Genomic DNA, 17,444 nt, shown 5'->3' on the forward strand with positions numbered 1-17,444 from the left:
ATATGCATCAAGAGATTAATGGCAGACTAGAATGTGATATTTTAAAAGTTAAAAACACAAAAAACTTTTTTTCATTTTTATTCATCAAAACTGAACAGCAACAGGCACGTATTAAAATGAGTATGGCAAAGCCGTGTACAAATGGCTTTACGCTTAAGCCGTCTCCCAAACAAATGTCTGTTGCAACAAACTGTAAACAGATGATAAACAGTCTTTAACAGCAATACCAAGGAAAATACAAATCAGCTAAAAAAGCACCATTTTTTTTTTCTTTTTTTTATCTAGATAACAGTTGTGCTCACTATACTTAAAACAAAAATTACAAAATAATGGAATGTTTAAGTTTAAAATTAGTCCTGGAACTGGTCCTAAAAACAACGTATCATACAACGAAATCTTACAAACTATTTCACTAAATAAAACAAAATCTAGGGGAGGAAATTAGTGTTGAGAAAGTATGTTCCGTCCGAGTAGTTACAGCTGCTCGGTGATATGGTTGAATCGCTCCCGTGTGCATGATTTGCGACTGTTTGAGTGTTTTAGTACATGTAAGGAATGTCTATTTCTTACACATTCCTCACATGTAATAAAGCTGTCAAACAGTCGCAAATCATGCACACGAGCGATTTAACCATATCACCGAGCAGCTGTAAATACTCGGAGATCGGCCCGAGCATACTCGGACAGAACATACGTGCTCAACACTAGAGGAAATAAAGAAAAAAATAATAAAAAAAAAAAAATCAAATAAAAACAATACACAACACGTTTGGTCACTTAGCTTTGTGCATAGATTAAGGCATTTTAGCAATTCGTTACATTTCACTCATCCTTTATCTGTGACAATTAGATAGGCCGTGGGATTGCAGAGCCGGACTATCTGCTTTTGTTGACCTACGACTCCCAATATCTATACAGGGCTGCTAAACATTAGGAAATTTGTCATCCAGCAAAAAGCCATAGTGCGCAGCTCTCCAAACCCGCGGTGCAGATGTGTAACCAATCGCATGCACACACTCACACGTACGCAATTCAGTCCTCTCATTCAAACTCACAGGCACGCTGCAGCAAAAGAGGCATTTGTACCCTTGTCCGAACAAAATTTTTTCCCTTCCCTCTTTATTTCAGATTGGCAAATACCCTGAGCTGAATATGGTGTTTTACAGAAATTCCACCCTTTCCGTGCAGTTCAAGTGTTCAGTAGTGGAAAAAAATTTAATAAAAATAACCCAGCATGCAATGCGTTTCACTATAGCCTAGCAAAACAAACCAGGAACAAAGTCCTTGCAATCTGCCATTAAAAAAAAAATAAAATAAAATGATGCTGCCAAATATTTCAACCATGGAGAGATTGAAGCCTGGCTGTATGCTAGTGAAGATATTGCAAAATGTGAAAAGTGAGTGGCGCTGTGAGGGAGAGGAAGGGTTGCAGTCAACATTTGTTCTCTTAAATAACCATACAAAAAAAAAATAAATCAAAAAATAAAAAAGATCCATTCAGTGGTTCCTTCACGACCATGCTTCAAGGCAAGCGTCAGTCAGTATCTTCAGTGTATTTGTAAACAGCATTTCTTGCCGAGGCAGCAGAGCAGTGCGGCACTTCACATTTCCAAACGAGAAGTCAACACAAAGTGGAAGTTAGGACATCAGTCTTCAAAGTCTGGCAAATTCCCAATAGTAGCTGGAAAAATAGTCTTCCAATTATTAAAAGAGAGGTTTCCTTTAAAGGATTTAAAAAAAAAAAAAAAAAAATTTAAAATAAAAAAGGGAAAAAAAAAACAAACAAAAAACCTGTGGCACATGAAAAGCTTCCTGCAGTTTTCAGTCATTGCTGTGCTTTGCATATTCAAGCTTTCAGAAAATTAAAACCCAACTGAGGTATGTGCATATTGCTCTATGTTCAGGCTGTGTATACAAGGGAAAAAAATTAAAGATTGACAAAAATGGGAGCGTGTTAAAGAAAACATTGGAGATAAAGAATGCTGGCATTTTTTTTTTTGTTTTTGTTTTACAACGTAACCTTGGCAATCAGGATAAATTCTCTCTCACCAAGACCTTTTCTGATCATTCGCTAAAAAACTCCACCAAAAAGCTGTTGCCATGCATGCTCTAGGTCATGGTGCGCAGTCTTCCTGAGGTTTAAAAAAAAAAGAAAGTACATATATAGGTCAGTCATCAAAGGCAGGGTCGGCCTCCTCACTACTGGACCGCTCCTGCAGCATTCCCTTCCAGCTGGCCTTATTTAGCCCCACGTGGCCCAGCATGGTCTGCGACAGCCTGGTGTTGCTGAATCTGGCCCACTCCACAAACAATGGCTCCACCAGGTAGGTGATGAAACCTGAGGACAGAAGAAAGCAGCATGAGATACGTAGGAAGAAAGATGGGCAAAATGTGATACGTAGGCAGCTGAATATTTTTTTTTATATTTTAAGCAAAAGTGCAAAGTAAGAATGATCTAAAAAGAAGTGTTAATAGTTTGTTCTTAGCAATAAAATGCAAAAGTGGATGAATAAAAGACTAATCTAAATTGAAATAATATTTGGTGTGATCACTGCTTGCCTTCAAAATAGCATTGATTCTTCTACAGTAGGTAAACCTCCCTAAAGTCCACGGTGTTGTAGGGCTATTGTTAGGTGTACGAGTAACCAATTATAATAAACAGATGAGAATGATCACCATTTTCATATGGAGGTTGAAAGTCATTAACTGAATCAGTTGTGTAGGAGGTTAAAACTGGGTGAGGAAAAGCCAAACTCTGGACGAGGAACTGTTTTCCACAACCTCACCTTTTGTAGCAGTTTTAAGCCCCTTAGACAGCGGTTTCTATTTCAGTTAATGACTGGGCTACGACTTACATATAAAAATGATGATCATTATCCCACATTTGGTATAACTGGTTACTCATACAGCTGACTATAATCATACAAAATCCATGACTTTGTGCAAGCGTGCCTAGAAGACTAGATCCCGTTTTGAAGGCAAAATGGTGGTCTCACCAAATATTGGTTCCTGTTTTTTTCCCCTTTGCATTTTATTAATTGATTGCAACAAAATTATCACCTGTATTTTTTAAAGCCTTCTTACTTTACATACAGACAGGACTGGGAAATGCTGCAAAGTAACTGGAGAACGGTGCAGTCTAAGGCTGTGTGCCCACGTAGCGTTTTTCAAGCGTATATGCTGCGGAATTTCCGCAGCGTAAACGCTTGAAAAACGCATGTATATCCGCACCCCATGGTCCCCAATGGCATTCCGCAATGTCAATGCCCATGCTGCGGATTTTTCCGCAGCGTATATGCTGCGGTCAAAAATCCGCAGCATGTTCATTAATTTTGCGGAAGCGCAGCGGAATCAATGTGCGGATGGTACCCAAGTCTGGATGAGAGGAGACTCTCATCCAGACCTGGGTACCAAAGAACCTGTAAAAAAAAAAAAGAATAAAATAAAGTTTATACTTATCTTCTGATGTTTTCCCTCCGTCGCGCTGTTGTCTGAAGGACCTGCCACGTCATCGAGTCATGTGACCCACCACATGACTCAATGACGTCACCGCAGGTCCTGCACACAACAGCGTGAGCCGCTCAAGACTCCGGACGGGGCAGAGAATGCATCAGAAGGTGAGTATAAAGTTTATTTTTTTAATTTTTACCATTCTGAACAAGTTGTCAAGCACTTTTCCAAGTGATGCTTGGAGAAGTGCTTGATAACCCGCATGCGGAAATGCATGCAAAGACGCCTCACAAACGCTTCTACCTGGCGGGAAAACCGCATGTAATATCCGCATGCGATTTTCCCGCCAGGGAGAAGCGTAAAAAATATGCTTCAGGTCCGCAACGTGGGCACATAGCCTAACAGTTCCATTGCACAGAAAAGAATCACAGCACTTTAAGCATTTCTATTTTTCAGTAATGCTTATACAAGTATGTATCAACCACTAAGGACTCTAAAATGTTAAATATTTTTCTATGTATTGGCTAATACGAAACAAAGATATATTTTATCTGTACACCAGTTTACAACAAGCGGTATTGTATCTTTCCTCTAGTATTTGGGGTTCTTGGGTAATGACTAGTGTTGAGCATTCCGATACTGAAATATCGGGTATCGGCCGATATTCACTGTATCGGAATTCCGATACTTAATTCCGATACTTTTATAATATCGAATACCGGAATCGGAAGTTCCCATAATGCCTGCGCTCTGCAGTGTCTCTGAAGGATGACAAGCTGGATGGCAGCGCTCAGCTGCGATCCAGCTTGTCATCAGAATGCCATCCCAGCGTGGGAGAATTCTCCTGATTGTTTAAAAGCCGGCGCGCGGTAAAAAGCCGCCGGCTTTTAAACAATCACGCAGCCCCATACTGCTTCCCCGCAGCCTCCCACCCCGATCCTCCGCTCCCCTCACCACCTCCCATCCCGATCGTAAATTAGGACCGGGCGGGGAGCGCAGCACCAAGGAGCGAAGGACCCGGGCGGGGAAGCCGGCAGTGAAAAGACTTCACCGCCGGCTTTCCCGTTCTGTGCTGCGCTTTCCCGCCGGTTATTTCAAATGAACAGCTGAGGTATCAGGTGATGCCGATCAGCTGTTCATTTGAAGTAGCCGCGGTGCCCTCAGAGGGTTCATGTGAGTTCATGCTTGACTGCATGAACTCACATCAACTTTCCCACGGCCGCACAGGTCAGCCTCACCTCCCGGACCCGTCATGATTAGTGTGTGCGGGGTGTGTGTGCGGGGTGTGTGTGCGGGTGTGTGTGCGGGGTGTGTGTGTGCGGGCAGACATAGGCCGATGTGACACTACTACTCCCATCGGCCTATGTCTGTCCCCCGTCCACTCCTGCCAGCAGGATCAGCTCGATGGGAGCAGTAGTTCCCATCAGCCTGATCCTGCTATTTAAATTGCCCTACTGTGTCCCCAATAAATGTTAAATACATGTCATTGGTGGCCAGTGGTTACCTAAAAGAAATTAGTTCATACATTACCTGTCCCCGCCGATCGCCACCTAAAATAAAGTAAAAAATAAAAAACTACACCTATACTCACCTAGACACCTAATTCCCCGAAGCCATCGATCTCCTGTAATAAAATATAAAATAATAAACCACAACCTTATCCTTACCCCTCCGTAGTAGTCCACGAGTGTCCCACGAAGATCTCCAGTTCAGAGCAGCCACATAGAATGTGACCGCTCTGAACCGCTGCCGCCGCTAGAATGACGGGGCCGTAAGGGTTCACCGGAGTTCAGGCAGCGCTGCTCCGGTTAGCTCCTTTACGGCACTGCTGTATCGTGAGAAATTCCCACGGTACAGCACTGCCGTAAAGGAGGTCTCCGGAGCTGCGCTGCCTGAATGCACTCCGGTGACCTCAGTCAGTGGCTCCCGCTGCCGGGAGCGGACGTGTTCCCGGCAGCGTGAGCTTACAGCAGCCATGCACAGCTGTCACCATCTCCAGATGTGACAGCTGTGCATGGGAGATCAGCGCAGGAACGTGGACAGGTAGCTATTTTTTTTTTAGTAAACTAAGAATTAAATAAAATGGTGTTTTATTTCAAATAAATTATTTTTTTCTGGGTGTAGTGTGTTTTTTCTTTTTAACACTTTGTAGGTTAGTAATGGGGGTGTCATATAGACGGCCATCATTACTAACCTGGGCTTCATGGCAGCTGGCGCTGACATGAACCCCACCACTATTACCCCCTGCCACCGCACCAGGGCAGCGTGGAAGAGCGAGGCTAAGTGCCAGAATTGGCGCATCCTATGGATGCGCCATTTCTGGGGCGGCTGACGGCTGGTGTTTCTAGCCTGGGAGGGGGCCAATATTCATGGCACCCTTCCTGAGCTATTAATATCAGCCCCCAGCTGTCTGCCTAGCCTTTGCTAGCTATTAAAATAGAGGGGACCCCACGTCATTTTTTTTTGGGGGGTCCCCCATTTTAATAGCTAGTAAAGGCTAGGTATTCAGCTGGGGGCTGATATTAGTAGCCTGGGAAGCTCCGTGGGTTTTACCCCCTTCCCAGGCTTCAAACATCTGCCCCAGCCGTCTGCTTAACCTCCGCTAGAGACTAAAATTATGGGGGATCCCACGCCATTTTTTTTTTAAATAAATCCTTTATTTTAACACTAAATGACATTTGAGGACTTAATAAAGATGCAGTCCCTAAATTATTATTTATTTTTTAATAAATTTTTCCCAAAACTTTTGACGTGGGCTTCGCCATATTTTTGTATGCCAGCCAGGTACAGCATCCAGCTTCTATGAACGCGCCATTTTCCGGGGCGGCCGCGGACTGCAATTTTCAGCGGGGGGGGGGGGGGGGGGGGAGGGCAAAAAGCTTGGGCCTCCCTGCGCTGCAGATTCCATCCCCCAGCTGCCTAGTTGTACCTGGCTGGACACAAAAATAGGGAGAAGCTCCACGTTTTTTTTTTTTTAATTATTTCATGAAATTCATGGAATAATTAAGAAAAAAAGGGCTTCCCTATATTGTTGTGTCCGGCTAGGTACAAATAGGCAGCTGGTGGTTGGGGGCAGCCCGTTCCTGCCTGCTGTACCTGGCTGGACACAAATATAGTGTGAAGCCCCACGTCAATTTTTTTTTAATTATTTCAGGAAATTCATGAAATAATTAAAAAAAAATTATGTGGGGCTTCGCCCTATAATTGTGTCCAGCCAGGTACAGCAGGCAGGAACGGGCTGCCCCCAACCACCAGCTGCCTATTTGTACCTAGCCGGACACAACAATATAGGGAAGCCCTTTTTTTCTTAATTATTCCATGAATTTCATGAAATAATTAAAAAAAAAAATGTGTGGCGCTTCGCCCTATTTTTGTGTCCAGCCAGGTACAACTAGGCAGCTGGGGGCTGGAATCTGCAGCGCAGGGAGACCCAAGCTTTCTGGGTCCCACCCGCTGCAAATTGCAGTCCGCAGCCGCCCCGGAAAATGGCGCGTTCATAGAAGCGCCATCTTCTGGCGCTGTACCCAACTCATCCAGGGCCCTGGTGCGGTGGCTCACTGGGTAATAAAGGGGTTAAGGCCAGCTTGGCATTATCAGCTGGCCCTAAGCCCGAAATTCATGGGGTCACGCCAATATTAGACATGACCGCCATGAATTTCTAGTAAAGTATTTAAAAAAAACACAAACACCCAGAAAAAAGTCCTTTAATTGAAATAAAGACACAATTCTTTATTGTTCTAAATTAAACCATACTTACCGCCACACCCATTCCAGCTGAAGCCAACGATCTCCTGCAATAAAAGTAAAATAATAAAGCAACCTCATCCTTACCTTTCCATGGTTCCCAGGACAGCTTCAGCTCTGCTACATCGAGATGACAGGCTGGACCGCAGCAGAACGCTGCCATCCAGCCTGTCATCCCGCGGACACTGAGAAGCGCAGGCATGCTTGCGCTCCTCAGTGTCTTTCTGTGACGTCATCCAGATGAGCCGAGGTCATGTCCAATGAACTCAGCTCACCTCATGCACGTCACTGACAGCGTGGGAAAATTCTCACGCTGAAGCGCTGAGTGCAGGAGAAATCTCCCACGCTGTCAGTGACGTACATGAGGTGAGCCGAGTTCATTGTCGGCTCATCTGGATGCCGTCACAGCCAGACACTGAGGAGTGGAAGTATGCCTGCGCTTCTCAGTGTCTGCGGGATGACAGGCTGGATGGCAGCGTTCTGCTGCGGTCCAGCCTGTCATCTCGATGTAGCAGAGCTGGAGCCGTCGTGGGAGCCATGGAAAGGTAAGGATGAGGTTGCTTTATTATTTTTCTTTTATTGCAGGAGATCGTTGGCTTCAGCTGGAATGGGCGTGATGGTAAGTATGGTTTAATTTAGAACAATAAAGAATTGTGTGTTTATTTCAATTAAAGGACTTTTTTCTGGGTGTTTGTGTTTTTTTTAAATACTTTACTAGAAATTCATGGTGGTCATGTCTAATATTGGCGTGACCCCATGAATTTCGGGCTTAGGGCCAGCTGATAATGCCAAGCTGGCCTTAACCCCTTTATTACCCAGTGAGCCACCGCATCAGGGCCCTGGATGAGTTGGGTACAGCGCCAGAAGATGGCGCTTCTATGAACGCGCCATTTTCCGGGGCGGCTGCGGACTGCAATTTGCAGCGGGTGGGGCCCAGAAAGCTTGGGCCTCCCTGCGCTGCAGATTCCAGCCCCCAGCTGCCTAGTTGTACCTGGCTGGACACAAAAATAGGGCGAAGCTCCACGTTTTTTTTTTTTTTAAATTCATGAAATTCATGGAATAATTCAGAAAAAAAGGGCTTCCCTATATTGTTGTGTCCGGCTAGGTACAAATAGGCTGCTGGTGGTTGGGGGCAGCCCGTTCCTGCCTGCTGTACCTGACTGGACACAAATATAGGGCGAAGCCCCACATCAATTTTTTTAAATTATTTCATGAATTTCCTGAAATGATTTAAAAAAAATTGACGTGGGGCTTCGCACTATATTTGTGTCCAGCCAGGTACAGCAGGCAGGAACGGGCTGCCCCCAACCACCAGCTGCCTATTTGTACCTGGTTGGACACAACAATATAGGGAAGCCCTTTTTTTCTTAATTATTTCATGAATTTCATGAAATAATTAAAAAAAAAAAATACGTGAAGCTTCTCCCTATTTTTGTGTCCAGCCAGGTACAACTAGGCAGCTGGGGGATGGAATCTGCAGCGCAGGGAGGCCCAAGCTTTCTGCCCCCCCCCCTCCCCCCGCTGAAAATTGCAGTGCGCAGCCACCCCGGAAAATGGCGCGTTCATAGAAGCTGGATGCTGTACCTGGCTGGCATACAAAAATATGGCGAAGCCCACGTCAAAAGTTTTGGGAAAAATTAATTAAAAAATAAATAATAATTTAGGGACTGCATCTTTATTAACTCCTCAAATGTCATTTAGTGTTAAAATAAAGGACTTATTTTAAAAAAAATTGATGTGGGGCTTCGCCCTATATTTGTGTCCAGCCAGGTACAGCAGGCAGGAACAGGCTGCCCCCAACCACCAGCTGCCTATTTGTACCTGGCCGGACACAACAATATAGGGAAGCCCTTTTTTAAAAAAATTATTTCATGAAATAATTAAAAAAAAATTGACGTGGGGCTTCGCACTATATTTGTGTCCAGCCAGGTACAGCAGGCAGGAATGGGCTGCCCCCAACCACCAGCTGCCTATTTGTACCTGGTTGGACACAACAATATAGGGAAGCCCTTTTTTTCTTAATTATTCCATGAATTTCATGAAATAATTTTAAAAAAAAATGCGTGGGGCTTCGCCCTATTTTTGTGCCCAGCCAGATACAACTAGGCAGCTGGGGGCTGGAATCCGCAGCGCAGGGAGACCCAAGCTTTCTGGGCCACCCCCGCTGCAAATTGCAGTCCGCAGCCGCCCCAGAAAATGGCGCGTTCATAGAAGCGCCATCTTCTGGCGCTGTACCCAACTCATCCAGGGCCCTGGTGCGGTGGCTCACTGGGTAATAAAGGGGTTAAGGCCAGCTTGGCATTATCAGCTGGCCCTAAGCCCAAAATTCATGGGGTCACGCCAATATTAGACATGACCACCATGAATTTCTAGTAAAGTATTTAAAAAAACACAACACCCAGAAAAAAGTCCTTTAATTGAAATAAACACACAATTCTTTATTGTTCTAAATTAAACCATACTTACCACCACGCCCATTCCAGCTGAAGCCAACGATCTCCTGCAATAAAAGTAAAATAATAAAGCAACCTCATCCTTACCTTTCCATGGCTCCCACGACAGCTTCAGCTCTGCTACATCGAGATGACAGGCTGGACCGCAGCAGAACGCTGCCATCCATCCTGTCATCCCGCAGACACTGAGAAGCGCAGGCATACTTCCACTCCTCAGTGTCTGGCTGTGACGGCATCCAGATGAGCCGAGGTCATGTCCAATGAACTCCGCTCACTTCATGTACGTCACTGACAGCGTGGGAAAATTCTCCTGCACTCAGCACTTCAGCGTGAGAATTTTCCCACGCTGTCAGTGACGTGCATGAGGTGAGCTGAGTTCATTGGACATGAACTCGGCTCATCTGGATGACGTCACAGAGAGACACTGAGGAGCGCAAGCATGCCTGCTCTTCTCAGTGTCTGCGGGATGACAGGCTGGATGGCAGCTTTCTGCTGCGGTCCAGCCTGTCATCTCGATGTAGCAGAGCTGGAGCCGTCGTGGGAGCCATGGAAAGGTAAGGATGAGGTTGCTTTATTATTTTTCTTTTATTGCAGGAGATCGTTGGCTTCAGCTGGAATGGGCGTGATGGTAAGTATGGTTTAATTTAGAACAATAAAGAATTGTGTCTTTATTTCAATTAAAGGACTTTACTCTGGGTGTTTGTGTTTTCTTTTAACTTTGACTATGGGGTTAGTAATGGGGGTGTCTTATAGACGCCTCTCCATTACTAACCTGGGCTTGATGTCAGCTGGCATTATAAGCTGACATCAACCCCAACCCTATTACCCCCTGCCACCGCACCAGGGCAGCGTGGAAGAGCGAGGCTAAGTGCCAGAATTGGCGCATCCTATGGATGCGCCATTTCTGGGGCGGCTGACGGCTGGTGTTTCTAGCCTGGGAGGGGGCCAATATTCATGGCACCCTTCCTGGGCTATTAATATCAGCCCCCAGCTGTCTGCCTAGCCTGTGCTAGCTATTAAATTAGGGGGGACCCCACGTCATTTTTTTGGGGGGGTCCCCCATTTTAATAGCTAGTAAAGGCTAGGTATTCAGCTGGGGGCTGATATTAGTAGCCTGGGAAGCTCCGTGGGTATTACCCCCTTCCCAGGCTTCAAACATTTGCCCCAGCTGTCTGCTTAACCTCCGCTAGAGCCTAAAATTAAGGGGAACCCCACGCCAATTTTTTTTTAAATAAATCCTTTATTTTAACACTAAATGACAAGTACAGTAATCAACACTGTCACTGTACTTCATATATATGTGACTGACATGTTTCTATCTATCTAATCTATGTGTGATTCTCTATTCCTTCTATTCTAAATTGTCGGGTACAGATGCTGAATTGCCGGCCGGCTTTCTTAAAGAGACGGTGCATGAAAACACTATTATTTTTTTAAATAAATCCTTTACACTAAATGACAAGTTCTGTAAGCAACACTGTCACTGTACTTCTTATATATGTGACTGACATGTTTCTATCTATCTAATCTATGTGTGAAGCTCTATTCTGTCTGTTATAAATTGTCGGGTACAGATGCTGAATTGCCGGCCGGCTTTTTTAAAGAGACGGTGCACGAAAACACTAATATTTTTTTTAATAAATCCTTTACACTAAATGACAAGTACAGTAAGCAACACTGTCACTGTACTTCATATATATGTGACTGACATGTTTCTATCTATCTAATCTATGTGTGAAGCTCTATTCTTTCTGTTGTAAATTGTCGGGTACCGGTGAATGCCGCTGATGAATTGCCGGCTTTTCATGTCATTCTACATTATTCTTAGTTGTTTTACTTCATGTAGAATTAACCTACAAGGAAAGAAAGGGTTTATTTTCATTCCGATATTTGTGTCCCATTGACTTGCATTGGTTTCCGGTATCGGAATCGGCGATATCCGATACTTTTTGGGTATCGGCCCGATCCAATCCGATACGATATTTCCTGATATCGGAAGGTATCGCTCAACACTAGTAATGACAACATCTGTTCAGTACATTCATGGCTTCTCCTTACCAATCTGAATGTTTGCTATGTTTGAGGAGTTACGATCGCACAGAGGACTGATATCCAGGTTGCACTTCCGCTCCACATCTCCTAAGAAAGAAAGACAAGCATGTTCATTTCCCAATGAAACACATAGTAATGATCTACACAACAATGTTCATTTTCTGGTACAAAGGACTTTATACTGCTCAGCAGACTAAAATAATACGAGCCCACCGATATCGGTGGGATCGGCCAACTGTAAAGTGTTGGGGCCTCCTGACTCTCCCCGACAGATGATCTTGTGGGAGACACATAGCAGATCCTTTCATTATCCTGGAGTCCGGTAGCAACCCTCCCACGGAGAACACAGCCGGCATCTACTGAGCATTGTGCAGGCTCAGTGCTGAGCGCACCCCATACACCCGCCCCACGTGCACGGCAGATGCTGGGAAGGGGTTAACAGCTATGCTCTGCCCCTATAATGCAAGGACGGGACAGGTCCACCGGAGCACCTGACATGAAAATTGCTTTCCTAAATTTCATTAAACCATCTTCAGCTTTAACCTTCATCTTACCTTGGTAGAAGAATTCTTCTGTTACTTTCTCACTCCACTGCTTGCTGAGCTCCCAAGTCCGACATGGGTTACAGATGTCTGCACACTTTAACGCCATCTATCAGAAAAGGAGGAGGATTAAAATGCAATCACAATGCAGGCAGTAACCAGGCATGGATGCCATTTGTGGCCTTACCTGCAGAATAAAATGCCGATGCCCAGCATTCTCCAGACATAAGTCGCCTCTGTCCAGGTGGGTCCTGAACTCTGACAGGTATTCATTTTGTCGACTAATGTCTGTAGCAAGAATAATTGATCCTAACTGGCTTTCCATGTGTTGCCTAAAACACAAAATAACCAAATGATTCTATGCACGGTCCACAAAATACCCCCACCCACAACAAAAATACACTACATCCACGCTGTGATCAGGCGAGGGCACCTATTAGGACCCCCAACTGTACTGTATAACCAGGCACTGCGTGTTTACTACCGCAGCTCAGCCGAATAAATGTAACGGTGTTACAGGGGATGTCTGAGCCTAGGACATCGGGGACTTATCCTACAGCTCCGCTCCTATAGTAGTCAGTAAGCTGCAGCCCTCGATGACCGCACTACAGTGCACAGGGCCGTCGCACACCACATACCATTTGCTTCTGAAAGTAATAATAGGTGCTGGGCGGTGGAAACCCGCTGATCATGAGCCCAGACTATCCCTTTATGCTGCAGTAACAGGCAAAGTCACACTCATACAGACATGGCTGCGCCTGGATATACAGGAACTTATTGTTATCTTTTATATAAGCATTTGATTTCACGAGTTTAATTTATTTATTTTTTTTTTTTAATTCCATGGAAGCAGGCTTGTAAAGCAATGTCTGACTTCCACTTGTTCATTTTCATAGATTTTTAATTCATTATTTCTTTTGTCAGATTCAAGTTATTTCTGTGACCATTGTGGGTTTTTCTTTCATTAAATGAGGGGTACCAACAATTTTGACTGTGTATCTGTGTTTTTTATAATATATATTATATACACAGACATACATAAGCACATAAATCTCTCTACACTGTGTTCCAAATTATTATGCAAATAATATTTTCTCAGATTTTCCCAAATTACCTATATGAATTGCAGTCATTGTAATTTTCCAGTCAAATAACTATTAGAGTACAATTGAAAGGTCTTTGTACAAACTGCCTATGATAACAGTATATTTAAAAAAAAAATAAAAAACTCAAACTGCACTCAAAATGCATGTTCCAAATTATTATGCACAGCAGAGTTTTCAACCTTTTCATTTTAATAAAGAACAAAAAAAGGTCATTTTTGAAATTCTAAGCATTAGCAGGTTATTACAAACTGAAATCAAACAGTTTTCAACTCAAAACTTTATTCTAGGTGATGTTACATTTGCACATAGGACCGCTTGTTCGAAAGGAGCTTCTGAACTCTCTCGTCCATTGAATTTGTCAGGTTTTGGATGGTTTCAATTGTTTTGCATGAGGACAGAATACCCTCCCAGAGCTGTAGCTTAGATGTGAACTGCCTCCCGCCATCATAGACACTCCTTTTGATGATGCTCCAGAGGTTCTCAATGGGGTTGAGGTCAGGGGAGCATGGGTGCCACACCATAAGTTTGTCCCCTTTTATGCCCATAGCCAGAGATGCAGATGTGTTATGTGCAGCATGAGACGGGGCATTATCATGCATGAAATGATCTCGATGGTCCAGATGGATGGAGTGGAGGGTGGCTGGTTGATGGACACCCCATGCAAACACGGCTGCGGCACCAACAAGGAGGAGGTGGAGTAATGTTTTGGGCTGGAATCATGGGGAGAGATTGTCGGCCCCTTTACGATCCCTGAAGGGGTAAAGATGAACTCCATAATGTATGTAGAGTTTCTCAAACAGCACTTCCTTCCATGGTTCAAGAAGAAGAACCGTGCATTCCGCAGCAAGATCATTTCATGCATGATAATGCCCCGTCTCATGCTGCACATAACACATCTGCATCTCTGGCTGCTATGGGCATAAAAGGGGACAAACTTATGGTGTGGCCCCCATGCTCCCCTGACCTCAACCCCATTGAGAACCTCTGGAGCATCATCAAAAGGAGTGTCTATGATGGCGGGAGGCAGTTCACATCTAAGCAACAGCTCTGGGAGGGTATTCTGTCCTCATGCAAAACAATTGAAGCAGAAACCATCCAAAACCTGACAAATTCAATGGACGAGAGAGTTCAGAAGCTCCTTTCAAACAAGCGGTCCTATGTGCAAATGTAACATCACCTAGAATAAAGTTTTGAGTTGAAAACTGTTTGATTTCAGTTTGTAATAACCTGCTAATGCTTAGAATTTCAAAAATGACCATTTTTTTGGTCTTTATTAAAATGAAAAGGTTGAAAACTCTGCTGTGCATAATAATTTGGAACATGCATTATGAGTGCACTTTGAGCTTTTTATTTTTTTAAAAATATACTGTTATCATAGGCAGTTTGTACAAAAACCTTTCAATTGTACTCTAATAGTTATTTGACTGGAAAATTACAATGACTGCAATTCATATAGGTAATTTGGGAAAATCTGAGAAAATATTATTTGCATAATAATTTGGAACACAGTGTATATACACATATAGATCTATCTCTCTATATACACACACATATAAAGGCTTCTCGCACCATTAAACCGTAAAAAATGGACAGCACTCTGATACACACGGACGGCATCAGAGTGCAGTTTTTGTTTTGCTTTTTTTCACAGAAAGAGCAAGTTTGAGCTGCAAATTGGATCACAAACAGACATGTCTATTTTTCTGTAGACAATTTTTTTCATTAAAAACAAAGCATGTTAACAGCACCTTAGAACATGTACCCATTATAGTGTATCTGACACACAGACATCTGAATGAAGCTTTACACATACTAATGCACACTTACTGGCACAAGACATGGCATTCTAAAGATAAGACACAGGATAACATACCTTTCCTCCAAAGTCATATGTGCAAACAAACCAGATTCCCGCAGCAAGCCCACTGCTGACCTCCAGTGGTGGTTTTCTAATACTGAGGTATTCTAGACAAGAACATAGAAACCATAAGCAGAGCTGGAAACAATCAGTATGCCAGGAATTAACACAGATACAGGTAGTTAGGGTCCAAGTCCCAAGTACAAGGGTCAGCATAAGAATATTCTTTAATTAGTAAGAACGATCATGAACTGAATGTTATGCTTTATAGACCAGGGAAAATCCATGACCTCCATTGTCCAATGTTCCTCACAGCAGCCATACATTTATCATTGGGATTATTGCATTTTGTGAGGAAAACCCCTCCAATGCCTCATAGAAGCCAACAGAAATAATTTCATTCTTGTATAGAAGCAGATTATTAGAGCTGCACTAAGCTGTAGGCTTTCTCAGCTCATTTTAATATGGTTATACATGTATTAAATGACAGCTTACAATGTATTTGCTTAAAGGGACACAAAACATAGAAAATGTCCTAAAGAAAAAACACAAAAAAACCCCCATAAAATTCCAGCTCTTCATCCCTTAATAGAAATCTGTCAGCAGGTTTTTGCTCCCTCATCTGAGAGCAGCCTAATGTAGGCAAAGAGAAGCTGAATCCAATGATGAATCCCTTAGACTACTGGGTGCAGCCGTTCTCACACAGCCCCCGCCTCCACCAGGCTCTGTATATACAATGTCCATAGACAGTGAGCAGCTGATCACATTAAGGGGCGGAGTTGGATTAGCAAGCGTGAGCCAGTTGTCTAAGCAATGATAATGTCCTGGTGATAAAACGTTGGTTGTAAGTAAACAGCAAACAGCCTGATAAGTGACATCTTGAATTCAGTGTTTTAATCCATACCTCATGCTGTCCTCAAATTACATAGCATAAACCCGCTGACAGATTCCCTTTGATCTTATTTTGTCTACTATTATAAATAAAACAGAAAGCTGAATTGGAATATTACCTTAAGTGTTTTTTCCGCACTGCAGATTGAAATCCACAGGAAGGATCCAGGACACGCGGGAGATGAAACAATGTGGTTTTATTATCGACGAATTTAGAAGTTTTTCAACTTCTCGCTCAGGATACAACTACAATGGGGCTGAGGAACCGCATAAAACCGCATTGCTTCATCTCCTATGTGATATGGATCCTTCCTGTAGAATTCCATCAGCAGCGCGGAAAAAACACTTAATATTCCAATTCAGCATCCTCCTTCTGTTTTGCGACCCGTGGATCAGCAGCAGCAGCTGACGTACCAAAGCTCTCAAATTGTTGTGGGTACACAAACCTAATAGGTGAGCCAGCACTCCCTACATATATGCCTGTTATAAAGTTAAAACCCTTTTACCCTTTTCTGCTCCCCAGCTCTTGTTGAATAAATAAAACTGAGAAATATATAAAGAAATCTTCCCAGGAGCTGAACCACATTCCCCTCTGGCCTCCTCACTGTCTTGTGTGTGGCCATAAGACAACTAGCTACAGAGGAAGACTCCATGCTGTGCCGCGTCTGTGGTAGGGCAAAGAGCTCATTGCCCCCTCAGCAATCCCATAGCCGAAAATACACACAGATCAGCGGGAGATTAACCCCTGCGTGTTCTGGAAGTATGCAGAATTTTCTGCGCGTTCCCAATTCAAAGAGTGAAAGTTTATCTCTTGTTCATCTTTCATTTCCAGTTTTAGGGTTTAGTATTCCTTTACTTTCTCAAACTGGCAACAATCTGGGGAGAATATGGCTTTACCACAAGAGAAATCTGTCCATTTACCTTGTATAAAGTTGCTAAGTAGTGGTTTGTGTTTATTAAAAAAGACTGATTCACACCGGGATGATCCAGATCGTGTGTTGCAGCTGCAATTAAACCCAACAGGACATCCCATGGAGTGAGAGACTTGGCAAGCTGAAAGAGAAGTAATGACAGATATTACAGCAATGCTCACTGCTCTGCTCACATCTCCACAACAAGAACTCATTTTTCTCCATTCTACTCTCACCTGTATGTAATATGCCGAGATGGAAATATTACAGTCTTACCTTGTACAGTGGCACACCAGCATATTGTGCCAGTGACCTGCAGCATACAGCCATTCACAGGAATAGTTACCTGTTCCCTGCAAAGCCACAATCCAGGGGACTAAATGTGGCACTAAATGTTGGCATATCCCAGCAACGTTAGTTTATGAGATGAGAATATT

General features: G+C 43.5%; 1 protein-coding gene across 6 annotated transcripts in view; it reads right to left on the reverse strand.

Moving 5' to 3' along the window:
* Positions 1–1,730: 1,730 nt before the first annotated feature.
* Positions 1,731–17,444, reverse strand: part of PDE7A (phosphodiesterase 7A) — an 87,583-nt gene continuing 71,869 nt past the window's right edge. For all 6 annotated transcript variants that reach the window (XM_073679369.1, XM_073679370.1, XM_073679373.1 and 3 more), the window contains 6 exons: positions 17,018–17,149; positions 15,221–15,312; positions 12,429–12,573; positions 12,254–12,350; positions 11,706–11,786; positions 1,731–2,338 (listed from right to left, as the gene is read on the reverse strand). In XM_073679369.1, coding sequence (XP_073535470.1) covers positions 2,169–2,338; positions 11,706–11,786; positions 12,254–12,350; positions 12,429–12,573; positions 15,221–15,312; positions 17,018–17,149 — 717 coding nt within the window. In that variant the 3' untranslated portion in view covers positions 1,731–2,168. The remainder of the gene's footprint in view (positions 2,339–11,705; positions 11,787–12,253; positions 12,351–12,428; positions 12,574–15,220; positions 15,313–17,017; positions 17,150–17,444) is intronic.

The sequence above is a fragment of the Phyllobates terribilis genome, unplaced genomic scaffold, assembly GCF_046119375.1.
Source record: "Phyllobates terribilis strain yellow unplaced genomic scaffold, ASM4611937v1 Scaffold_4__5_contigs__length_816908805, whole genome shotgun sequence".
In the NCBI taxonomy this organism is placed as follows: Eukaryota; Metazoa; Chordata; class Amphibia; order Anura; family Dendrobatidae; genus Phyllobates; species Phyllobates terribilis.